This window comes from Pomacea canaliculata, linkage group LG3 (genome assembly GCF_003073045.1).
Source record: "Pomacea canaliculata isolate SZHN2017 linkage group LG3, ASM307304v1, whole genome shotgun sequence".
Lineage (NCBI taxonomy): Eukaryota > Metazoa > Mollusca > Gastropoda > Architaenioglossa > Ampullariidae > Pomacea > Pomacea canaliculata.
In genome coordinates this window covers 11,478,645-11,505,201 of record NC_037592.1, presented here as the reverse complement: position 1 = coordinate 11,505,201, position 26,557 = coordinate 11,478,645, and the positions used below count along the sequence as shown (strand labels likewise).

General features: G+C 37.4%; 2 protein-coding genes across 6 annotated transcripts in view; one reads left to right on the top strand and one right to left on the bottom strand.

Moving 5' to 3' along the window:
• Window positions 1–1,665: 1,665 nt before the first annotated feature.
• LOC112558542 (ligand of Numb protein X 2-like) lies at window positions 1,666–18,208 on the bottom strand. 5 transcript variants are annotated; one of them, XM_025229038.1, is made up of 15 exons: window positions 18,067–18,208; window positions 12,533–13,332; window positions 8,456–8,548; window positions 8,050–8,165; window positions 7,835–7,938; window positions 7,469–7,552; window positions 6,910–7,039; window positions 6,565–6,631; window positions 5,420–5,450; window positions 5,021–5,137; window positions 4,589–4,765; window positions 4,294–4,416; window positions 3,684–3,871; window positions 3,305–3,463; window positions 1,666–3,090 (listed from the first exon to the last, which is right to left on the bottom strand). In XM_025229038.1, exons 2-15 carry the CDS (start codon window positions 12,814–12,816, stop codon window positions 2,955–2,957), a joined length of 1,809 nt encoding a protein of 602 aa, XP_025084823.1. In that variant the 5' UTR covers window positions 12,817–13,332; window positions 18,067–18,208; the 3' UTR covers window positions 1,666–2,954. The 5 variants fall into 5 exon arrangements, with proteins under 5 accessions (XP_025084823.1, XP_025084824.1, XP_025084825.1 ...); XM_025229039.1 differs by lacking the exon at window positions 18,067–18,208 and adding an exon at window positions 13,966–14,163; XM_025229040.1 differs by lacking the exon at window positions 18,067–18,208 and adding an exon at window positions 13,848–13,868.
• Window positions 18,209–18,310: 102 nt separating this feature from the next.
• LOC112558541 (UHRF1-binding protein 1-like) overlaps window positions 18,311–26,557 on the top strand; it is a 35,116-nt gene continuing 26,869 nt past the window's right edge. The window contains 8 exon segments of the mRNA XM_025229037.1: window positions 18,311–18,700; window positions 20,098–20,260; window positions 21,080–21,118; window positions 22,054–22,136; window positions 22,567–22,675; window positions 22,863–22,953; window positions 22,956–23,099; window positions 23,533–23,696. Of these exon segments, the coding sequence (XP_025084822.1) occupies window positions 18,657–18,700; window positions 20,098–20,260; window positions 21,080–21,118; window positions 22,054–22,136; window positions 22,567–22,675; window positions 22,863–22,953; window positions 22,956–23,099; window positions 23,533–23,696 (837 nt within the window). The 5' untranslated portion in view covers window positions 18,311–18,656.

Below are 26,557 nucleotides of genomic sequence, written 5' to 3'. Positions count from 1 at the left end.
AATAGAAAGACTCCGTGCTTTGAGCACACAAGGTGTGGGAGACAGCACCATATGCTTTCATGATTTTAAGACTACGAACATGGACTAGAAACAGTTATCATCACTGCACAGAATTAGTTTACCAAAGGATTTTCTTAGGACCAGGCAGATCAGTATCAAACATACAGTGTTACCATACCACAAAAATACATTTATTTTCCAGTTTTAGAAGAAATGCATAATTTGAGTACACTGGGCTCTAAGACTCTTATAGTCTTTGCTGGTTTTGGTCACCACTGAGTAGTAACAACTAGCCAAAACATCTTGAAATGTAATAATTTTAACAGCAGCCATGCAGATAAAACAGCCTTACAACATTTAACAAATTTACTAAAAAACTCCAAACTGTACGATAGCCCAAGGAGAACAAATTAAATAATCTTTACTAGACACTAGTGACCATATAAATAACTTGTTGCCTAAGCATAATTTAGATGCCTTTGTTAGCAACTTAATTGCAATGTAGAGCCCTGCAGTATTAAAGAAAATTTACTGGATACAAAATATCTGCAAAGACAAAATGAATAATGATAAAGATAGGGACAAAATACAGAGGAATTATTGCATCTTCCCTTAAATAATTTAAAAAGAAACCCAGTGCATAAATGCCCATGAATGTGGCATAGAAGAAAGACACCGGATGATTAATCTTGTATGGTCAATTAAAAAAAATTCAAAACAGGAACAAAACTTCACCAAATATGGTTTGAATTTTCCTTTTAAAGAAGTCAGACAAATTCTAAATGTAAAATATAAACAATGTGCTGACTCAAGGATACTAAAATATATTTGCATCACCCACTCAGAAACACAAGTTCACAGTTGTATGCTTGCATTCTTTAAGAACATTTCTGGAATTTTTCATAAACTGGTTATTGAATACCAACCCCGCTAAGTTCATGATAAATTTAATTCCCACAAATAGATCCTTTCTGAACATTAGCAGTCTTACAACAAGAAATATCAGCCAGAATAAAAATGTATTGTAAGAGTCTTTATCATATACAGCTTTTGTACTTTTATGCAAAAGCTCATTTTTAAATGCTGAAAATAAACGTGCTGTTTTTGTTTACCTTCTTCACTTTCATACTTGTAAAGCCTTATATGATGATAAAATATTTAATTAAAAAATGTTATGGTCTGTATTTTTTCTAATCTTTTACTTTAGTCCATCTTTCAGCACAACGAACTCTGAAATATATTCAATTATTCAAAAGGAATAAAGAACAAAATCAAGATGCACATGTATAAACTACAACAGGTTAGGAGGACTGGGTTAGAATCAAAATGCTGCACGTTGTTTTGTATTTTTCTTTCCCTTTCGCTACTATCAACCCAGATTCTTAGAAAAGCGGCATATTTGGCGGGAAAAAAAAACTTCAAAACTGTAGCGAGCATTATACAACTGGTAGTTCTGTATTTTTTACTATTCAGTTGCAATGAAAAGATCATGAGCATCTAAAAAGGCACAATGTTTGGTATTTTCTCCTTTACTTTTACTTTTACTGCGGCAAAACAGAAAACTACATGCATTCCTGAATGTTACTGAAGTTTGCTTCAAATTTTATTTCCGACCAGTGTCACAGTAAATTTCTTTAACTTTTATCTGTTATTTTTGTAATCCTATTTTTTTTTTTAACTGTCCATCTCCAAAAGTAAGGACAATTTCCTGATATGTCTTATAATTAAGAGATACTTTTTTCCCTCAGCTGCATGTTTTCATAGAAAGCTCTTTCATTTTGTAAGTCTAGTAAATGAGGTCTTCAAGCACCACAAGCTTGCTTAGCAAGACTAAGGCATTTACACTATTTTCTATTAATACAGGCAAAAACTGTTGTTCAGAGCCATTTCTCTCAGTCTAGAAAGTTTAAAATTTTGACAGAATTTCTAGGTTCCTGTTTGGTTTGATATGCCTGCCATTATAGATATATTTTTTAAATGGGTACTGTATACTGATGTAGAAATGGATACAGTATATTGATGTAGAAAAAGTATAAACCAGTGGGTAGGCTACAAGCTTACACTGTCACCGAGTTTGATTACGCATCCCGTCCGCAGCAGGATGGTGAAAGGCAGACTCATTCAAAGTCGTGAAATAGTTCTTGATACGAGCACCTCATCAATGTCAACCGTTACAGAGTATCATCTACATGCAGCACAAAACAGTGAGTTTCCCACAACACAGCTTTGCCGCTTAGCAACAGAACTGCTGTGGTTTTTACAAAGCAATTTGGTATTAAAGTATTATTAGGTACAATACAGGCAACAGGTAGAGCTGAGGTATTGGTGTGATGTGATTAGATGCCACGCAGTCTGACTAGCATTCTGGGAGGTAAGCTGTAGATGAGGCCTGGGATTGCATGCCCATGCTCTCCTCATCATATTTCTGCTGCATTATTTTTTGCGGGTGTAACTGCTTCACTAAGTGATACACACTGCTTCTCTCCCATTTCTGTGCATAAAGCAACTTTATGCAACTCATTTAGCACCTTTCCTGGGTAATGTCAGATGTTCCTTTGTCCTGTCACCTTAAATCTGGTTCAACTATGATGCATCATATAAAATAATGATGCAGCCAGCACCAAATCACTGCCTGATCTCCTGTTCTCATGCTGAAGACATTCAGACAACACCTGGAATGTTGCAGACCCCTAGAGTTTGGTGCACATCATTGCACCAGAAAATAACAGACCAGGGTACATCTCAAAGGTGGAAAACCACCTTCCTCTATGAGGCATTGCTATATAAAATGTCTCTAGGGAGGACCTATCAATATTTACACAGTAAGATGTCTCCAACACCAGCAGGATGCTGAATCTGGCACATTCTCCTCATATCTTCAGAGTCTAGTTCAGGATACACAGGCAGCTTTCTAAGAACTGTTGCCCTGGGCTATCCTAGAACGCAGGCCTGTGTCATACAACTGTACCAGGCCAGGATATGACTGACAGTGTCACTGCTCCATCTACTTGCCGCAGTATCTCCACGGCAGAGGCATGTGTCACCTGATGTAAACTGTGCTCGTTGACACTCACAAGAATATCACCACACCTGAAACATATTATAATCAGCAAGCAATCAGAGTCGCTTTCCAATTAGGCACATCAACACTAAATAAATTCAAAGCATATGTTCAGTTTCTTTAAGAACAGAAATGTTTAATCTAAAAACCATTCAATGAAGTATGTACAGAAAGCTGCTGTTCGATGAGTTTATTCTAGCTCTCACACTTATCAATGTCACCACCAATTAAGTCTGTACTCACTTTAATCTTCCATCTTTTGCTGCTGGTGTTTCTGGCACCACTGATTTGACGAAAATAGGAAGGCTGCCATGGCTGCTATCACTGCCTCCCACGATGGAGAAGCCAAGGCTTCCACTTGGACTTCGAAGTAAAGTCAGTGTCTTTAGTGTCTGACAAATCCTGCATTGAAAGACATTAGAAACATTCACAGCTTAGCCAAAACTCTTATGGAGCACACACAAACAAGAAAACTACAAGACATAAGAACGGTCCAGTGAAAAGCACCATGAGATAGCCCATATTACTACTCCTTTGTTTACAAATGACACACAATGCAGCCTTACCAAGCTTACATACATTTTCATTATTATTCTCAGCGTGTATTCATCAAACATCTTACTTTGGCATCTGAAGCCAAAACATCCATGATGGGGAAAAATTGCCTGGGCCATCTAGTGTTTCCGCGCCTTCAATGATCTTGAGGGTTAAGTTGCGCACATTGGCCTGCAGCTTGATTTGCTGAACAGCCTCAGCATGGGTAATCCCCAGAAGATTTGCACCATTGATGGAAAGCAGAACATCACCTTTCTGTGAAATTATTTGGGAATTAGTTTTTTTAGGCATTATACATTATATTTATAGTATTTAAATATTTTTCGTATAAAAATGCCATAATTGTCACTATTCCTTTCTTGGGAAAGCTGGAACTGAATATGCTACAACAGAACATATTCTGGAAGCATGCTTGAACCCTCATGATGCTGAAATACATCTCTTGTTTTTGAGATCACAGCTCTTTACCTTGCTTTTAAATGGATTTACAAATCTGAATACTGACAAAACTATTTTTAAAATTTTTGCCACAATAGCTTTGTAACTCAGACTTCATGGATGGGATTAAATAATAATAATAATAAAAAGACAGACTTTTCCTAGATCACATAATATTATGATGCAAGACTGTCCTTATAAGAAATGTGTAAAACCATTGAGGGATTGTTTCTACTTGCCTTTACTTGGCGACACCGTCCTATGCAACCACCTTGATTTATGTTAGTAACATAAACTGGTGTGTCACCTCGCTGACTTATTAAACCACCTGCAATGCTGATCCCCAAGGTCTCCGATGGATCCTATTTAAAAAAAAAAATTACTATAGGAAAGGCAGTGTCCACTGATCATTTCTTATAAACTTTTATGAGACTGACATTCAATGACATGGAGGCAACTGTAGTACTTATTGACCAGAAAGAGAATTGTGCTTTAAAGTCTAAATAATTGAAAAAAAATTAAATAAATACTAACCTTGGTGAAGGACACAAGGCGTTCCTTACAAACATTGAGCAAGGGACATACTGGAGCCTCTAGGTCAAAAGAGAATGCACCAAGTTTGGCCATTTCGGATGAGGTAGATCGAATCAGGTCAGGTGTCTGTGGTCGACTAGTACGAGAAACCACAAACTGAACTCTCTCTGGACTCGTCTGTAACAGCCAAGGTTCAGATTTGCTAGATCAACTTGAAAAGTTTCACAAAAAACAAAATAAAAAAAAAACTCATTGCTTTGACTGGTAGACCATGGAGATATTAAAATTTTTCAAATATGTAGTTCTGCTGAAAATGGAAACAAGATTCATTAAAAAGCATTTTGAAAGAATATTTAAAATATTCAAAGAAACATCTCTTACTGTTACCAGAGTCACATTTTCACCTCAATATGAAAATGTCATTATAAGTACCTGGATAATATGGGCAGCCTGCTCTTGTGTTCCATATGTGATGTCCTGCCCATTAATCTCAAGCACACGGTCATCAGGTTTCAGACGTCCATCAGATGCAGCTAGAGACCCAGTGATCTAATGACAAAAATTATATTTTATTACACGGGTATTGGTAAAGATTTGTTTCCAGGAAATTCAAAAGATTAACACAGTCCAGGGAAAAAAACCCAACCCATTAACAGTTTAACCCTTCACATTTTGGAAATTTACATAAAATTATTGGATAAAATATGAAACTGTACAACAAAACAGATAGACCTGTACTCATTTTTATTAAAGCATTTAGAAATCTTTGTCATTAAAAATGAATAAAAGAAAACATGATTAAAAATTTAGCAAGATAAAAATGACACTTACTAGAGTAAGAATATAAACACCAGGGCCATTTCTGCAAGAAATATATCAAAAAAACATAATGAATGTCAATAATCCGAAAAGAAAATTTTACAAGAAAACATGTCAATAGTTTAAATTAATATTCAACATAATCTTCCATAGAAATATTCAGTGACATTATATACTGAGTGAGGTTACAACATTCTTTCTACATTTATATTGTGTGTGATGTCAATGACAATGACTTTATTAACGAGAGGTAAAATAAGCAAGAAAATGCCCTTGTCCTTTATGGGGAAAATAAATGTATGTACACCTTCATATGCATTTGTGGATGCATAAATTTTTATGCAGGTGTCAGTGTGGTTTGGTGCTCATCAAAAATAAAGCTTGTCTGATGAGAGTGGTCAAAACTGCTAGCAAGACTACTGATTTTCTAAAAAGACCATAAGGTGGTGGTGGTGATGATGATGATGATAAACGTGTAATTTATCTACCACATCATCACTATCATAAAGAAGCATGCTCTAAGCACTCAAGACAGGCAGGAGACATGACATAATACAGACAGAAGGAGAAACTTTGCAGACAAGTACCAAATGATAAACAACGAAGACATGGAACAAACAATAAGGATAAAGAGTGTCATAAATCTGCCATGAAAGACAAGCAGGCAGACTAGTCAATTGACCATGATCACAACTATTGACAGCTATATTGATTGGTGTAAGGAGTAATGCTCATGGGACAGATGTGTTTTTAGTGCACATTTAAAGGATTCAATCGTGGGCAGACTTGTCTGTTTTTGTTTTACACTGTGCCAGCAATAACTTAGGCCATATCATGGCAATAGGGGGCGAAGATTGGGGATATAGAAGAGAAGAGAGTTCCACTGTTTTGCAGCATGGTAACTACAAAATCCATGTGGTTGTTCTGGTGACAGGGATAGAGAGTGTACATGAAAAGTGAAGTAGTGTGACTGGGATGTAGGGGAAGAGAAATGTAATCATATTTTGTTCATTACTTATGGGAACTCCCAACAAAGGAAAATTTCTACCTCTGTTGTGGACAGGAGACAATAAAAATGTATTGTGTCGAAAATGATCTGTAACAACATATTGATTTGTAACATCATGGGCCACCAAAAAGAAAAACTGATTCTGTACCTTTTCCCAACCAGTTTTATGCCAAGCTGCCTATTTTTGTGCTTCATCAGTGTTATTTTCAAAATTTCTGAAACAAGCCATAAAAATGTGTTGTTCTAGTTAAAAAAAAACAAACCAAACTACATTCTATTTACAAATGTTTTAGCCCTTCAGTTGTACATAGTTTTCCGCCAACTACAAAACATCTTCTGCTTCTAAACCATAAATATCAGACAAGTTGCAGCATGTGATCTGTTCAAAATTATAAAGTATGCATAAAACAGATATTACGATCATTTCACAGTGGGCTTAATGTTCACAAAGCCTTTTTAGTAATTAAACTTCTAATTAAACTATTTCTGTCACCTTCTTTCTCTATTGGACGACTGTCTTCAGCTCTCTCTCTATATACAGTGAGGCGACACACAGGCAGGAAATTGGTCAGTGCTTGGTGTGCATGATAATGTGAGGCCTGTGTCAGGTCATCACCATTCACCTGCACAAAAAGGGCTTATAATCACACAAAGGAAATTAAATGCATATTGTATATAACTACATAAAACCATAATTTAATTTGTACTCTGATTAAGTCTTCAATTCACACAATGGAACAGATTTTTTGCGTACTAGATATGTTAAACTTGTCTATAATTTATTAGCACCAGTTGTTATACATTATGAAAAAACATGCAATATATATACATGATATAAAATATAAAAAAATGTTGCCACATTTTAACACCTTACTAATTTATTTGCCCATTTGAAACATCCTTTACAGGAAGGGTGCATTTCAAGCTTTCCAAGCATGACATCCACCTCTAAAGCACACGTCATATAAGAAATACATGATTCACACTTATAAACAACAAGCATTTCATGATGCTATCATTATCTTAAGCATGTCAATATTTAACTTGCTCACCTCCAAAATCTGGTCACCAGGTTTCAGGCGACCATCTTGCGATACTGCTCCCTCTGGGAAAATTTCTTGTATGACTGTACATATCTGTAGATTAAATACTTCAATTCAAGCTAATCATCAACAGATAAACCTTTCAGTGTTTATTTTCTTTAATATGTGCTTATGTTTACTGTGCAGTATTTTAACTTTGAGAAATATTTACCATCCAGTACTTATCTACATTTTTAGTCATTTTTATACAAAAATATAACCATAACATCAGCACAGACTAGAGATATGTAATATGCATGCCATACATATGATGCCATCTTGCATGCAAAAATAAAAGACTTACATTTGAACACCACAACAGAATAAACAACTCACCAGAGGAGTGTCACAACCACCTACAATACTGATGCCAAGCTGGTCATCTTCTCTGCGCTGGATTTCGATTGTAGATACTTCTCCCTCAGATACTGGATTTTTGCCTTAAAAAAAAAATCCATCAATATGAAAAAAGAAATTGACGGACATCTACTTTCAATGATTCTGACAGAAAGATATGTGCATCTAAAGAATTATAAAATTTGTTGAATTACCTGAGGCCTGATCACGAAATGCACATTCCCACAAATGTGACTGCAGTGCACTACGAGGTCCCTGAAATCCACAACCTAAGCTGGACTTGATACATCTTGTCACTGCACCCCGACACCTACATTATATAAAGCCATGAAATCATGGTAAGAAATGACAAGAAAACTGGGAAAAGTGGGGTTAGGGGGTAAAAACTGGAGTTTTATAACTGTGGGAACTAAGTGATATGAATGGGGAAACGACCATTAAAACCACCATCACTTTCCCACAAAAAACACCCACTTCCTGTCCCCAATTTTCTATCAGTAAACACCTGCATTACAGGTTTTATTGTAACCCTCATAAATAAGCTATGCCTACAACATTCTTTAACACTTACAGAACTATAGTTGTAGAACACCATCTTACCTGTGAAGAAGATGAGCCTCAAGTTCAGAGCGAGGGAGGACCTCTTCACAGTAATCAACATTTGGACACACCACTAGCAACTTGTCCAGCAGCCTGAGCAAAAAATAGAGGTAAAGGTAGTATTCCTGAGTCTTAGTAGCCATAAGGGGGTTTGGAAAAAGGTGTTGAGTGTAAAAGGCTCAGTATGTCCAAGGCACAGCATATTGAACAACCTAGTTACCATCTACCTTCTCTGTGACGGTAGATCTACACTGTTTTGTTGTAATGACCTCCATTTTGAAGCAAAATGACTCCTAGTATGACACATCAGTCACATGTCTTGCTAGTTAGAATGTGACATTGCTAGGAACTGCTATCACCTTGTCTGTATATGCCATCATGGTTTCCAAAAGATTTCCAACTACTACACATGGGGTGCAGCTCTAGGCATGTTCTAAGGGGAGGGACTGTGAGCCCACTATGAGAGGTGAACAGGCAAGACAGAGAGAGGGACTGACAGGAAAAGAAAAGAGCTTAACTTTTGTATTAGTAAGCCCACTTATTTTAAAATGTGGAAACTAGGAAGCGTGAGCAACAAAAACATCAAGTCTATATACAAAGTATGCAGAAATAAAATTAAACCAACATCAGGATTTTACATTATGCAATCTAGCAAAATTGTGCCTTCTGAAACACTAATTATATAAAAGCAAAAAAAAAAAAAACTAATCAAAGACATACAGTGGAAATAGAAATGCATACACACACTATCTCACTCTCTGTGGAAAGAAACACTCATGTGTATGAATAACTGCTCACCTTGCAGGTGACAAAAACACACTGAGACTGTTAATCCTTGGCAACGTCATGGTCATCCATTAAAAACCTCACAAAATATCTCCACAATAATCCCAGGATCTAGACATCCACAGTTTGTAGGAATGAAATGTGTTAATACCCACACCTCCTTTTATTTTTTTATACAAATGTTTGCAGAGTGCACTTTTTAATTACTAATACAAACATAATCTTGTACATAATGTGACCAGAAAAGTAAATTAAACACTGAAGCTAAAAATTTAGTTTCATTGCTGAGTCCCATTCTGTGGTGTTTCTGCTCTGGATTAGTCTTTGATCTGGTAAACTGTCAAAATAGCAGTTTCTTTCCAGACTTGAAACCTTTACAGTTACATTTTCCCCAGTTTGCTTAAGAGCTAGATCTTCAGTGTGCACCATGCTGCAATCAATGGCAATAACCAATCCATCAATTTATTTTAAACATCTTCTACTGATGTGCGATGAACATCTGCGATCTGTGAACAATTCCATCTGCACAAGGCCAAAAAAAAAAAAAAACCTCCCAACCAAACAGCAGCGTTCGTCGTGTCTTAGTCGCTGAGTCGCGCTACTAACTTGAAAAGGATAAACGTTCCCTAAATCACAGATGAGTGCGAGGAAGAAAGACAACGTTGCGAGCAAAAGATTTCCAACGTTTCCTGACGCATCGGCAGACGCTGGTCACCGTCCACTTCTTGCACAGCACCATCTCGAGGCGACGGCGTTTCTAGAACGGAACTTGTCCATAAATGGTCACAGCGTCGCAAGTTGGGGGCTGTAGATGCTCCATCATGTCTCAACTGATGAGCAAAATGCACCTTGCCATTCATCTGCCGTCTACGCACATCTGCTGAAGCAAACTGAGGCAACTTTCTCAAAGGCTAAAAAGTAATGTCCATGATTTTAAAGTGTCGAAGTAACGTCAGTAAACGAAAACAACAGAAAAACTGACTTGTGCTCAGTGTGCTAAATACATTTCTAATGCATCCTGTTCCGAATACGTGTTTTTTTTTTTTATAATGAAAAGGTTTAGGCGAATGCGCCAACTTTTGCTTCAGACTATTTCTTGATCCTTGAAGTTCTTCGCTCGCACAAAATAATAAGGTAAACCGTCGCCACCAGTCGCCACTTTTCCCAGAGACAGGAAGCCGTGCGCTTGTAACGAACGGACAGTGTCATCAGTAGTGCAGAGACGGATTCGACCAGTGGTCTGAACAAGGGAATTTGTATTTAAGAAACGACTTCGGCAGGGCTCCGCTACGACCACAACATTAAAGAATCACTTTTGAAATGAGTGGGAATGAGAAACATTTGACGCAGGCAATCTTCCCTCATTCTGCACTCTTCGTTCCTTCCAGACCACACGATTATACAACCTCCGCCGGTAATCATCTTGAGGCAGGTGTCACTTTTTTCCTTTACAGTATTCGGTTTTGGGGAATTCTGCAGAAAGCACTAGCATTTCTCGTCTGCTTGTAGTTTCCAGACTGGAAATATTGTTTCACTCCGTCTTCCTGACTGCGACTTCTAGCTCCTCGTCTCCTGCTCCCCCGTCACTCAATGACTTGGTGAGAATATGACAGCCTGGCACTTAAAAGTATCTTCGATTCTCGTGTTAAACAATTCTAGCACGCCACGGGTATCATAAAAAAAAAGGAACCGCGCGCGAGCCTTCAACCACCTCCCTCCCTACCCGTTGTTTCCCCGCCGCAGATCCCGGCAGCTTTGAACTTTAAGCACCTCACAAGCACCTACTCACCTCCCTGCCTTTATTAACCTCCATCCGCCACCAACACTGACAGCTTCACCAGTGGCCCGCGGGGTCAGTCGATGAGTGGGCGTGCCAGGAACCTTCCCTCCCTCCCGCACCTTCTGCGCCCAGCTCTAATCAACATTGGAGGCTCTCGAAATCGGCTGTCATTTTTGTAAAAGTGACAGTCATTCTTCCAACATGCTAAACATGTCTTAGTTAAATGGGCAGCTCCTGTAACATGCCTATTTAACATGACACACTGTTGAATGGAAGATTATGTTTGGCAAATTTTTACGTGACGGTCAAAAATAAAATTTAAAAAAATCTGCAAACTGTACATATCTGACATTTGTAGTTAAGTAGGCCTTTAAGGCTGGTAAGGTTAATCCCAATTCAATAGTAATATCACTAACATTTACATAACTGCACCAGTTTCATTCCTAATCCTATATAGGTCATCAAAATCTAAAACCCTGAAAAACAGAACGAGGAGTGGTGCTGCACAAACCTTTTCTGCAAAGTAACTTCATCAAAAAGAGCCACTGTTGATGATCCCTTCTAAAGCTGCTCATCTCTTAATAGTAACATTCACCTCCAGTTCATACCATGCACCGTGTACAATTTTAGTGTAATGGACACTGAAGTTGCCAAGACAAAATAAACGAGATCGCTGCTATTGCAATGAAAAGTGTAATGGAGTAATACACTCATCATTGTGCAAAATAAAATTATTCAGGCAACACATTTATATATGTGGACAATGAGGTAGAAATGACTTAATCTCTAATCTCAGGAACTAAAAGAAAAATTGATTTCTTGGATCAGTCCTTTGATACACAGAATTTCCCCTTTAGAGGGACTAGCAAGTTCTTTTTTTCTTAGCAACACAGCTATAAAAATTAAGCAAACCAAGAAGAAACAGTTTCTAGCATCCCATAATCCATTACGGTCAAAAATATGTGCCTGTGAGATCATGTATTCACTTGTAACTACACTTTAACACTCATTATTCTCATCACAGCTACACAAAAATCACTCACACAAAGCAAGAAGCAGAAACAGATAAATCAATAAATCAGATCAATGAATACAGCCATTGTGTCTTTTGTGAGCAGGGTGATGGAAAACGATTGTTTGCAAAGTGGACTGGCTGAAGAGCTATAAGATACTGCTAAGCAATGTAGCAAATGAAAGGGCATGGTTAGAGCCTTGATCAATGTGATGAAATGTCTAGTTTGCTGAGAGAAACAAAAAGATATATTTATAAATATCTATTGTTTCAAAATCATGTCAAATGTCTTTTATGTTGCTGTTAATGAAATACCACCATAAGCAAAACACACAACCCTACAACTAAAAGTTTTATATTTAGAAGCTATTACTTCATTAAAACACTTTAGGTTACTAATGATTTAGAAATAGTCATTATCAGCCTTAACGGCAACAATTGTATTCAAGAATTTTTCAAAGGTAGAAGATGGTTAAGAGTGTAAATTAAAAATTCAAACCTGCGCACAAGGATGCTGGATAGTTGGCACTCTTTCAGCGACAGAGCTTTACGGTCTATTGGGCACTGGCGCTGAATCCGGAGGTAATTTCGCAAACATCTGGCGCAAAAGGTGTGTCCACATCGTGTGTCAAGTGGGCTGACCAAAGGCTGCAGGCAGATCTGGCACATGAGATCCTCATCCACTGCCTGATAGTAGTCGTACAAATGTGTGCCTTGTGGTTCATGCAGCTGGCCACATGATGGACACACAGTTGGATCCCAGGTCGCATGAGGCAGCGACATGATTCCAACACTTTTAAGGCAACACTACCAAGTGCCCTTCCTTCAGACTCCCAGGAATCCCTCCTTGTCCTCCCCTAAAGAGTTCTGTTGCTGTCAGGACATCATGGCAAGCCTACCTTGTTATGTCTATCCACATCAGGAATAAGACATTCACCAAATGTGTTAGTTTGTGTCTCTATAATTTTTATTGTCTTGGCCACAGCATTATTGAAGAAGTGGTCACAACATCTTTAACAAAAAATACTAGGCTCTCAATCGAAAGATCCGTTGTGGACCAACTCATCCCAAACTGTGCATGCCTTTGCACCAAGCAACACCCACTGTTTCTTCTGGATGCCAAACCTACTGCGGGCCACTCTAAACCCTCACATTTTGTCACTTTAAAGGAAATACTGCATGGCATGGTAATAGAAAAGAGGGAAACATGGGATCCACTCTGTCTTGTAGGTGTCAACTGCATCTTGGCATTGCACTGGAGAGATCCATTTCACTGGCAAAAGAATGACTATGACTGGCCTGTAAAATACAAAAAGGCAGAGATGTTAGTGAAAACACAATACATGCAGGTAATCTCGAAAACAGTTCTAAAAGATTGTACTGAATATCAGCTTATAATGCTTTTTATTCAACATAATATTCTTACAGCAGAAAAACAGGGAGTCAGTGACTGACATCTCAAATGACACATGCAACCAGCTAAAGAAAGATAAACAGTGTCTCATATTCATCTGAAATATAAAATCCATTTTTAGTTTTTGCATCTTGGAATCAACATTTTGATTCTTACCTAGGCACGATAAAGAAATAAAGTAATGCAGAAGGTGGAAATGAAAATATGCTATACATGCCATTAATATAACGAGAAAAACTAGCACTGTTAAAGGAATACCATGGTAATCTTTCTTTTTTAAAAGCAACACTATCATTTTGGTCATGCAAGAATTAAGAAATAGACACTCAACATTTCAGCACCTGTCAGTGTTAATCCTCTTTCATTTAAACATTTCAGAGATAACCGTGACAAAACAGACCGTTTGTGGACTTCATTCAGACACGGCTGAAAGGCAATTACAGCTAAGATGAGCGGCGACACCAGATCTTAAGACATCCTTTTTGTATCAAAGTGTATAATCTTGTAGTACCACGTACCTAATCAACTCAACCACAGTAGCTACTACACCTGAGTCACAGTGGTCCTCAACAAATGTCCACTACAGCGGCGAGACAAATAAATAGCGCCTTGGCTTTTCCTTGACATAAGCTTGGAACGGGCTTAAAATAACACTCCTTCAAGTTCACAGGTGGAGGTGGGATCCGACAGATTAAACGTCTGGATTTGCCTCCCTTCACTGGCGCTGCCCTTGTGTTGCTGACTTACTAGCACAGCGCGCGAATTGCGAAACTTATGCAAGGCTGGCTGCCACACAATCAGACAGCAATGAAAACGCTCCATGAAGTATTTCTAAATTCAAATACTTGGAATAGTGAAATAATGTTCAGTAATCGTAAAATTTCTTCTTTACGTTGGAGGACACGCTCGCGCTTGCCCCTTACATCATTGCTAAAAATAGCCAACTGCAACTCCAGGAGCTAGGGCGGACGAGCACAGGGTTCAATGAGGAGCCGAATGATGCGCCTGGCAGTCACTGCACGCGCTTGTGAATACCAACTACTAAAAGCGAATACTTATTACGTCGGATGAATAAGCTACAGTCTTAATTAATCTAGCTCTACCAAAACATCAGCCAATATGTGTCTTACCAAAGTCTTCATATTATAAGCGTGACATTTGCTTTACATTATGTTTTCCCTGCTTTGGTTGATAACTAATATGCCATTCAACACGCGGCTTCTTTGCTATTTTGCTTAAAAACATTTCCTTTCAGAAGGCTATGCCATTACACTATTTAATTGCACTGGCACATTCACTGTTTGGGAAACATACAGCTGTCTTCAATGATCCTAGAAATTTTAAGATAATCCTATACACTCTATTCCTCCATTTTGTGCACAGAAGCAAACACCTCCCTCTTCTCTCTCACTTCTATCCTACTACCACTAACAGCAATTGGATGTGCTGATGCAGTTTTTCTAAATGTAAAAGATCAAGATTCCACAGCCTTTAACGAGATTCACCACTTCTAGGACACTGTTTGGGAGGTGGAACCCAACCCTCCCCATTTACAGCTTTTTTAGCTTCCTTCATAAATTAGGAAGTGGCGAGTTCTCCACTCACAGGCTACACAGAAATTTGAACCAAGGGTGCTCTGCTCTAGAAGACTGCACCAGACTATGGACCATTAAAAAAAAAATTGCTTGAGTTCCAACATTTTATTATAGATAATTTTATAATATATAAAAGATGCACAATGCTGGGTAAAAGAAAACAGGACTCAATGTGCTGCTGCTGAATGTTCTCTTCCACACTCAGATGGAGGTTGTACTCGCTTAGGAAATCCTAAAGATAATGGCAACAAACTGCAGCGGATTAACTTTTCAGATATCTTAATTATGCAGATCTCTGCTTTGTTCAAACGTGCCATGAAACTTCGTCCCCATACTGTACTCAAGAATTTGCTCAAAGCATTTAAAAATTGATTGTTATTCAGTCATACAGTTACAAGCAAATCTTGGACTTTCAGTAAAACAAAGTGATCTTCCTACAGGAGTGCCAACTATACAAAAGCACGAGCTATTAAAAGCAACTATGACTGCTGATAAAATGTGTAAAGATCAAGGACCAGATGGTCTACATGTAACACCATGACACAGTCACAAACACATCATCAGTACTATCCTTATCCAGCACAATGCTAAAATCAACTGACATTGTGAGGGCACCACTGATGTGCATGCTTGAAGCAGCTAAAAAAAAAATTGAGGGTGACAAATGTAGGAGGGGCTTAAACAGGAACAGATGAAAGTAAATAGTAAATTATGCATGCAATAAAGAAACGTCTTTACATCGATAAATATATATCAAATTTTTATGTTATATTTTTAATGGTAAAAAAGTCGTTATCAGTAGTCAGTTGTAACTATAAAATAAAAATGCAATGCTTTAGATTAACCTTATATCAAATAAAAAAATGACAGAAATTCATCTTAGACAAATGCACATTTGAAGTGTGTTTACATTTTTTTTAACAACAATGCACATGGAAAAATTAACTCAAATGTGTCAACTTTGAGAATCAATAGTACAACGTAGACAGCAATGATCATGATTGTTGCCCATTAAATTTTGATCTGGAGAAGATTTACTTACAAATCTGTCAAGTAAAATTGGTTTGGACCTTTTAAATTTTTTTCACTTCTAAGCTAAAGTTCAAATCTGTGGGGCAATATTTCAAAATCAGTCATTTTATTTTCTGGGAAAAAAATTGCTTCTTAAACACAACCTAAGCAATGTTTCTTTTTTTGACTCAAAAACATGCATAAATTTGCTAAACTGAGCCACACTTGCTGTTGCAAATACTACTGGTGCACAACAAAATTCTCCAGTATAGGGGAGTACTTTCTTCTGCTTCCCTAGTGGCAGGTGAGAATGCTGATGTTCAAAGGCTTATATCTTGAAAAATTAAGCATAATTATGTACTCATATTTCAGGAGTCGTTATTGTAAAATGAACTTAACCCGATCATAAAGAAAAAATGTTGCATTTGTTTTGTCCTTTAAAGACTGGGGATTTTTCCCAGAGGAAACAAAAAGATTTGCCACAGACCTATTACATGACAATGTCTGCCTTTTCTTACACTTTCCACTTTATACTCATGGAAAAAAAGGCAGGACCTTATGAGTAGTCAGAGACAGAAGTGAGACAAAATGTTGCATATAATATATGCTCTTGACCTTTATTCTACATAGGCAGTAACAAGTATCTGAATTTTCATATTGTGTCAGAATATTGAAAATACCATTTTATAGCTTGTAAAGTATTTTTTCAATTCCTATGCAGAAATTTTGTGTAATCATCCCCTTTGCCAGTAAATGCTGTCTTTTAACAAGTACTGACTAGTGACACTGATAAAAAATACATGCATATAATTCAATGACATATGGTAAAGGATTTATAACAATGCTAATCCTCTAATACTACTCTAATTTGAACTTTTATTGTGAAACTCTCTATTTTGCTTAATCTAGTATTTTACCTTTCTTGTCTACATTGACTAAACTTTTCAGTTTACTTGAACATGTAAAGTCTACCATATCTACCTGTGACTAAGCAAGAAACTCTGAGCTATAAAACATTAAAAGATGATAAAAGACTGAAAACAAATTTATTGATGACAGATACTTGCTGCATATTTAGTTAACAATTTTTGAATACATCTATGAGGTCATTACTCTAAATTTTAATATCCTCATATCTATAACGATGATATATGTCATGACATTAATGTAATGAATATGTTTTCAGCTAATCAAGGTAAGGTTGTAATTATCATTTTAAAAAAAGTATCAAATAAATCACATGAATGATGTTTGCTTTTCTGATTCATAATTCTTAAGATATTTAAAAATTAAAATCGGCACATTACCAATCATGTTCTGAAAAAAAAATGTAAACTCATTCAGAAATGTACAATGGTGAATGGCTTATAATATTTAGGTATTTGAGCCATGACTTCCTCTACATGGTAATTTGTGTACGATAACTTGTCGGGTGCTAAACTCGCCTACTCTGATTAACGTTGTCATGGTCACAGGGATCTACGTGTCACTCTCCAGATTTTTAAATCATCTCTGAAACTATCACTTATTTTTGCAAATTGCTTCTTGTGTGCTACAAACGGTTGTGCCTTGTTATCTTCAGGATGGCCAATCAACTGAATTACTGATAAAAACAGCCTGTAATCGACTAACAAAGGTTGTTGACTCACACTGTCACTCACATAGTCGTTAATAAATTCTAGACATCATCATTACAAACTGTTTATACATTAAAATTTATTATATCTGAAGTTTTTTGAATAAATTCTCAAAGTTAACAGACAAGAACCCCAACTTTATTTACATTCTGGTCGAAAAAGTCAGAAATGGGACTTTGTCACTGACGATCAAGACAAGAGAATGCATTCACCGGTTGAGTATTTTGGCGACGTTATTTCCCCCTCGATGATTAGTTAAGCACTTTTTAGTCCATCTAGATAGTTTTGTAAGGCTTTAAATATTATTTTGCACGCAAATATGTTTTACATGCGACTACAACCCATTCAATATTTTAATTCTTCTGACAACACTTACCATCACTTGCTTTTCTCATCGGAAGTTCAGCCATAATGGATGCAAACAAGGCAATGATGTCACATCCCATTTCGGAGGCCTTCTCAGGGACACAAATAAACACACAAGACCGACTAATGACAGTCTGCGCCCTCGTTGATAATTTTTTCTGGTAAATACTAAGAATGTAATTCAGCTAAAATCTGGAAAATTACATGACTATTTCCATTCCTAAATTATTTTAAATAATAGATCAATCATGTTGTCATACAAGAGGCCAAAAAGTCGCTCAGGAATGGCCTCCCTTCAAAAGCCGTAGCCATCCATCGCCGAAAACAAATAATTTGTTGAGACATACTTTGGAAGAGCATTTTTGTAGGATTACATAGTATACCTATTGTAACCTTAAAACGATGCTTGTTAATGAACGTTAAATTTTGGACGCTCTATGCTGATTTGTGTATTGAGGTGCTGTTAGCGACATACATGCGTGACGACTGGATATGGCGTTGCGAAGATTGACAGCAGACGTTCGGGTGCACTTCACCGCTACCGGAACACTTTTTTTGTGAACAACTTATCGCAAGCAGAGTGTGTCCAGAAGCAACGTCATGACTTCTCTCTTAAAAAACCAAATTTTGAAACATCTTTCCAAGTAAGACAAGAGTTTAATGAAAGTGTTGTTATCATATTGGAAACATTTTAAGATTGTAAAGTCTTAATATGTGTTGTACCTCTTAACTGCAAAGTATTAAATAATTCTAGCTACTATAATACTTTATGTTTGATAAAATATTTCAAAGGTGTTAAGCGTGAAGAATGCAATAGTCACAGTTACAATCTCGAAAAAAGTGGTTACGTTTCGATCATGTTTATTAGGAATTATCGTCTTCGTTTTAATTCGATAAAGCAGTTTTAATTCATGTTTAGTTCATCATTTCACACAGTATTGTTGTTAAATGTTCAGAATTCATTACTGTTGTGAGAAAAAAACATGTTCATTTGATTTTCACTAGTGAATTCTGTGTAAGAGTAAGGTGAACGTCAAGATTGTGGATTTTGTTTTGGTAAAGGGGGAGTGGCAATTTATTACAGTGTCAAGAGAAATCTATGTGAACTATTTTCTTATTACCTGGTATGTTTCCAAGACTGGTAAGCTTGTGAAAACTAAAAGAGGGAGGAGGGAAAAATTTTGTAACTTGCAGAGGCATTAATTTTACTTAAATGATTTCAGGCGGGATATGTCCTTTTTCAGTTCTTACCATTTTTTTTACCTTTTTTTTTTTTTTTTACCATGTTAACGATGATGTAAGTTTTTAGTTGGTTTAAACTGTGCTCTAGAACTTTTGTGATAGCTAAAATGTATCTCAGGTTTGGCTTAAGACATTGTAACTTTATATTTTGTAAAGCATTCTTAATGCATGAGACTCTGTTTATCTGTCTGATAGTACTATTGTTATAAGCTTGGCTTCAATGAATTACGGCTTTGTTGCTGATCTAGGTATTATTCATAGACTTTAGACCTCACTAACCTTTGTTGTTGTCTGACTATGGAAACAATATCGTGTTATATTTCTCCTTTGATCTCTGCACAGACTACCCATTCAAGCATGGATCAATTGTCTTTATTCCATTGTTTCTTTTTCTCTGGCTCCTATATTGATTGAGTCTTTGAACTCTAAATCTTTACTTTCCTGATAAACTAATCTGTTCTTGAGATTGACCTAGATTAATCCTTGCTTGATGATCACGCTTTGTTTATCTCAGTTGCAAAGTAATGAAATTTTATTGTCAATGTACAATCCTTTATATGAATTTGTAGCAGTTAAAGTGAACTTTAGCAGTCAAACTTGTAAATAAAAATATGGGGTTCAATGCCTGCTGGTATGCTGTGAGCTCCCTGAGCATTTTGTTAAAGTGAAAATTGACTTTCTACCAACACAAGACAGCCTACACACACAGTCACACACACACACCCTAACTCAACAGTTTCTGACACCACCTTTCATTTTAATAATTGATGTAGACATTATACCATCTAATTTTGTGCAGGTTTGCCAAAAACCTTTCCCCTGACAAACTGAATGTCAGCGCTATCAAAGGAGAGGGAGAGTTGTCAAATCTAGAGTTGGATGAAGGGGTGCTCACTGACTTGTTGGAACTACCAACATGGCTAAAAATTACAAGTGCAACATGCAACAGGGTTGCAATGAAGGTAATGTGGATCCAAATGCCAATCATTTGGTTGTTCTGACAATATTTATATGCATATTTTTCAGTTATGGAGACAAGACTATCCATCACCCAGACAACCTTATTGATTAAACTAAATTCAGTCACAATGAATGGATAAGAAACTTTTCCTGTGAACATGATTTTCCAGGACAAAACAATTTTCTTTTTTCTAGCCTGAAGTGTAGAAATTTTCATAAGGCTAGAGATATCAAGGCTTTGAAGTTCTAATGACAAAGACACAATGTATAAAGTGCAAAGGGACCTAACAGGCGGGAGTTGAGGCAGTTAGGACAGGTTAGTGGTGCTGGATTGAGGGGAAGGGCAAAAAGGTGATCAGAAAGTCAATGACAAAACAGGGAGATGATGAGGGATGAGGAAACAGATCAAGTCACACATTTTGTTCAAATTATTAATGCATGCCTTCATATCTGTCGGCATGAGTCCTTCCTTTGTGGTAGCGGTTTAGGCAAATTTATTCTATGTTTCTTCCATATATCAGTCAGCTACAACATATCAATCAGGGGGGGTGTATTTGATTGATTGAGAGAAAGAAGCAGATGCTTGCGAGATTTTGTGCAAATTGTCACTTCAATCATATTTGAAAAATGAAAGAGAGAGTGAGAAGAGTTTTGAATTTTCAGTCTGACCTGTATGAACCCTTATATATGTATGCGTGCACACACACATATTGACTCTTATCTTTTATTTTTCTGTTCACAAGTTCATAACCAGTAGCAACCATATGTAAAGAGACTAAGCTAATTCGATAAAGTAAACAATTTTTTAACCACTGTTTCAGATACAATGGACAAAACTCAAATCACAGCCAATATGTTTGGTAAGAGCTTACTGTGTTATTAAGCTGCATTCATCTTTTAAAGTGCTGAGGTTTCACCTCATGCATCCTAAGTTTTTACACGTCTTTGATAACACTCATGTCAAGTTATCAGCTTTGACGTATCACTGCATTGTGTTCCTAAACTGATAGTCTTCATAATCTTTCAAAGGTTGTCAACTGAGTGCTAATGTACTTGAGTACTAGAGGTACTACTGTATATTCTATTGTACTCCACAGTCTTTTAATGGGGACATCGTCAACAACTGTGGAAGTGATCTCCCTCTTATATGTTGTTTGAAAGTCTAAAGAGGTTTTAAAAGAGTATCATTGGGTGCTGGTGTTCTGATATTGTTTAGAATTTATAACTTTGATATTCTGGCAAATTATTAAGGTGTATGTGAGCACTTATAAATATAAATAACATATTTGTTATTTTTTGTGTGTGTGTGTGCATGTATGTGTAATACATGTATTCATGCATGTGTTCATCCTTATGCAGTTGGGTATACAAGTTTGCAGAAAAGACTAGTTACAATTTGTTAACTGGCATGATGCAACAAGAACTAGTTTTAAAAGAGTTAATTTTGCTGCATTTCATACTTCTTTCTCGTGTATTTGTAAAATGTTCTTAATACAAAAATAAGTTCTTTTTAACTTAAAATGAATAGTAATAGTTGTTTCCAGTCTGAGAAGCAATTTTTTAGCATTGAAGTGCTTACAATTAGGGCTTAAACTAAAGCACTGTACATGGATTATTTACAACGCAGTTATGACTGTTACTTCAGCAACTGACAAAAATATGATGAGTTAACCATTGTTAATAGCAAGAACTAGTATGTTAATCATCACAATGTTTTTTCTAGTAATCGTCAGTAAAATTAATTTCAAACATATTCTCTGTCTCTCTATATATGTATATAAAATTGCCATTCCAGTATTTAGATGAGGTTGTGGTCACCATGGAGACTTGTGAGGTGCCTCGACCACCAACTAGTTCTTCGGGTCCCTCACCTCTGAGGTAAGAGCTTCTGCTAGAAAAGAATTTTGCAAATGAGATTAAAACTAGAATAATCTAAAACATACATGGTTCTGGTGAAAATAATAGGATCATATCTCCCAAAAGTAAATATACCAAAGAACAATAAATAAAACTGGGATCACATTTAATTTTTCCTCCAGTACAATTGATATTAAAAAAATCACTAAAGACATTTTTCACCTTTCACATGGTAAATCTTCTATACCTTAATGGAAATTTGGCTTGGTTTGGCCTAGTTAGCTGTGATGGTTGTATTTCTGTAATTGGCACAAAAATTGTTGTACTGTGCCAGCTTTTTCAAGTCCAGTAAATGTTCCTAGGCAAAATGTCCATGATTAGAAAAAGACCTTTAGGTAATAAGGTATATATATATATAAAATTGTTTATAAATACATCTTATTTTCTGCAGCTCAGGGGGGAAATATGGCTTTATAGATAAGGTGATGGATGGCATCTATGTTCACGTCAACTCCGTGTCAGTCAAGATGATGTCTCGTACCTTCAGTGCCTCATTGCAAGTAAGTGACTGAAGTGATTGTGTATGTGTGTGTGTTGAGTGAGGAAGAAATGCTGAAGGATGTGATTGGATGCATACATGTATTTAATAGTATTTTATTTGAAGAATGTGTCCAAAACTTATAATGCACTTCCTCAATGTCTGTGCTGCTTGTGATCCTTGAAAGCTCCATTTGGTCTTTCTTCCAGCTGTCTCGAGTGAAGGTGCACAGCACTACTCCTGCCTGGGGAGCCACCAATGATTTACGAGGCACTCGTATCCGAGATGGTGGACGAGGTGAAATCTTGTGTTCAAGGAAATCGAGTGGCAGACAACCCGAATAGAAGCTACAGCTGATGAGAGCTTACCTCAGGAATTGCTAACACCACTGAGACTAATAGCCAACCAGGCAAAAATCCGAATAGTTGTCAAGAAACGTCTTAATGGTAGGTGTTGCTTGCATGAAAGACATGATGACATGTTAACAGATATGCTGCAGTATATGCACTTGATTATATTTCTGTGTTTACAAATGCAAGGATGTGCACATTAATGCATTGACATTATGCAGATCATTAAGGACAGTAACCATACTATGTATAGAGCTGGATTAACTTATGCTGCTTTGAGATTAAGGAATTTACATAAATATTGAAAAGGACATCTCGCAAGGAATTATCAATTTTTGTGAAAGTCACATTATAAGATAATTTTGCAATTTATAGGTTGTTGAGAGTGTGAGAAGACTGGGTAAAGACATGTCACTGTAATTTAAATGCATAAAAGGGATAAGAGTAGATGTTGCCCCTGATTTTGTTTGTTTTTTTTTTTTTTGCTAGTGGTTTTTGGGAGTTATGAGAACATATTTTATATTGTCAGATTGTAGCATCACCGCATCAAGAGTTATCCTGCTCTTGGATGATCTGCTGTGGGTGCTGACCATTACTCAGCTAAAGGCAGCCATCTTGTATGCCAATTCTCTCAAGCAGGTCATAGAGCGTTCTTCACAACAGAGCAAGATGTTGGCAGCAGAAAAACTCAAGGTGAGCGTGTTCTTCATTTTTTAACTCTTTCTGCTAAATACTACTTAAGATTAAGTCTAGCATTCTCCTCTAGCACCTCCCACCTTTCCCTCACCACTGCTAGCTCAACCTAACTCACCAGTTTCCTTGCTCTCCCCACCCCCTACTTCTTCCTTTAAATAGTAGGAGTTTCAGTTTGTTAAAAACTAACATGCTGTTATAATAATTATGGGTACTTATAACACGCAGCCTCATGACTAAGATAGATCGCATTCTCTGCACAAACCAGTCATGATAAATGAAAGACAACCAACAATGGATGGTGAGGTACATATAGGGACATTGAACAACATAAAGATGAAGTACAAGAGTAGAAAGTAAAGCAATGGATCAAGATATGAAGGGATGTAGGTTCTGTCAACAGTGTAAAGATGGAGTCGTTACATGAGGGTTAGCATGACCGACAATATTGCACGGGAGTTAAGAATACTAATTCAGAGGTAGTACTTTGAGAACAGATATGTTTTCAGAGGACGTTTGAATGTAGCCAAGGGGACATAATAGCAAATGTAGTATACAGCTGAGTGTCATCAGCAAAAGATTGATCGGATATGGAGTGAGATTGAATTAGAGTAGTAAGTGTACATGATAAAGAGGATGGGACCAAGTACAGACCCTGGGGGGACTCCTGAGCGCATAGAGACTGGTGGAGACTTTCAGCCATCCATTATAATTAACCGAGTCCTATCTGAGAGATATGATTGAAACCGGTCAAGTGGGGAGCCTGAGATGCCACAGAGAGTACTGAGTCTATGAATGAGAATAGTGTGGTCTATAGTATCAAAGGCAGCAGACAGGTTTAATGTAACCTCTTGTCACATCCAGAGCAGACAAAACATCATTTGTCACCTTAAGCAGGGCAATCTCAGTGCTGTGAAAAGGGCAGTAAGCAGACTGTGATGGAGAAATAAAATTTTGAGAGTTAGGATAGAAGTTGCTTGAGAACTACTTTCTCAGGGATTTTGGAAAGAAATGGCAAATTTGAGACTGGGTATTAATTGTTTAATATGTTGATGTTGGGGTGAACTTGAGTTCACACAGCAGGAGCATGGGCTTCCAGCACGGAGTGGAAAATGGCCACAAGCCTGTCAGCAGAGGAATAGTTTGGTTCCCAAGTCATCACAAAACATGGACATGTCCATGTCATGAAGACGGTGCAGAGTGCAGAACACTGGTGTCAGTGCTGGGTGACTGGCTGACAGAGCAAACTGCACACAATAATGATCTGAAGAAGGCACGTTTAAGACTGTAACCATACGTATGACATTATCAACAGGCCTTTGCACCACCCAATCCAGGATATGATTTTATTTTTACAAGAGTGGGCTCAGTGACTGATTAAGTGAACTGGAAGACATCAAGAAGATCTGTGATCCTTTTGGTATACAAAGGGTTTTTGTCGTCAAAATAGACATTGACGTCACCTACAACCACAGGTATACTACCAAGTGTGTTGCAGTGGTCAAGCAGATTTAGAAATTCTGACAGAAACATGTTGTCAGTCAATTTGTGGTGTTGGTTGGTGGTTTATATGAAAAACACAAGACGAACTTTTCTGTCTGGCAATGAAAGTCCTGTATTGACAAATTCAAATGACAAAATTACCAAAGGGAGATCACTGCTAAATGCATGGTGATTCATGAGAGATGTTTTAAAGATCACAGCAATCTCTTCTCCACAATTGGCACGGGGGATTGACCATATACTGTAGTTAACATGTCAGATTAACACACACACACTCATCACCACCATCTCTGAGCCAAGTTTCAGTCAATGGCATAATGTCCAGATCATTGTCACTGACGAACTCTATGATCTCTGTTCCCTTTGTGCTTGCTGGTTGGATGAGACAGACCGAGCATTAAAAAACACGATACTGAAATGTAACGGAGAGGATGGAGAATTAGAACGTTTCCTACCATTTAGAGTCAAGGAATGCAGTTTTAACATTTGGGGTGTCATTGTAAGCATATTGGGGGTGATGAAGAGGATGACAAGAAAAGATGGGTTGGCGAGCTGTCTTCCCAAAGGCTTTCGCCAACATGCACCATAGGCCCTTCTGAAGAGGGCTCTTTCCATCCAGACTTTCATGCTTGTGTTGCATTTACAATTTCTGTAGCATGGGTTGTTTTACAGGGTGGGGTTGCTAGCCCCCCTCCCAACCTTCTTCCTTCATCTGTGCTTGGGACCAGCAGCTTACCCGGGAGGTTTCCTGGCGGAGTTGAAGAGGATGACAAGTGTGCTGTCAATACACAGTGTCTGTCTGACTGTTTAGGCAGACTGTCGGAGTAAAACAATGTTGAAATCACGATCTGTGGCATCAGCCTCTTGGGGTTCTTTTTACAGCTCAGTGCTGCAGTGAACAGGGTTGGCAGCAATAATGAATGTCAGTCTCATGTAGAGTCTTGCACAGAGATGGGTTTGTGTGCAACATTTGCAAAGCAAGGAGTTGGTGTCTGGTGTAGCATCCAGGCGCATGTGTGTTGATCACATTTGTGTCAGGTACATCTGCTCTGCTGCCATAATGCACAAGTGAGTCAAACAAGATAGCAGATTGCAAGGCAGCTGCGGCCCTACATGGATATTTGAGGAAACATAGGTGATGGAGGGTCGAGGTCAGTTAAAAAACATACTGGGGTATAGATAATTTCATGGCAAACGTTAGTAACATGAAGAAATAAGACAATTACACGAACTAAAGCAGTGAAGAGACAATGAAGTACCGAGGTCAGGCAGGTCGGTCAAGCCCGCACATAACCAGAACCAGAATGATGCAGCAGAAATGGAAACAGTGAACATGACACAGGACACACAATATGTAG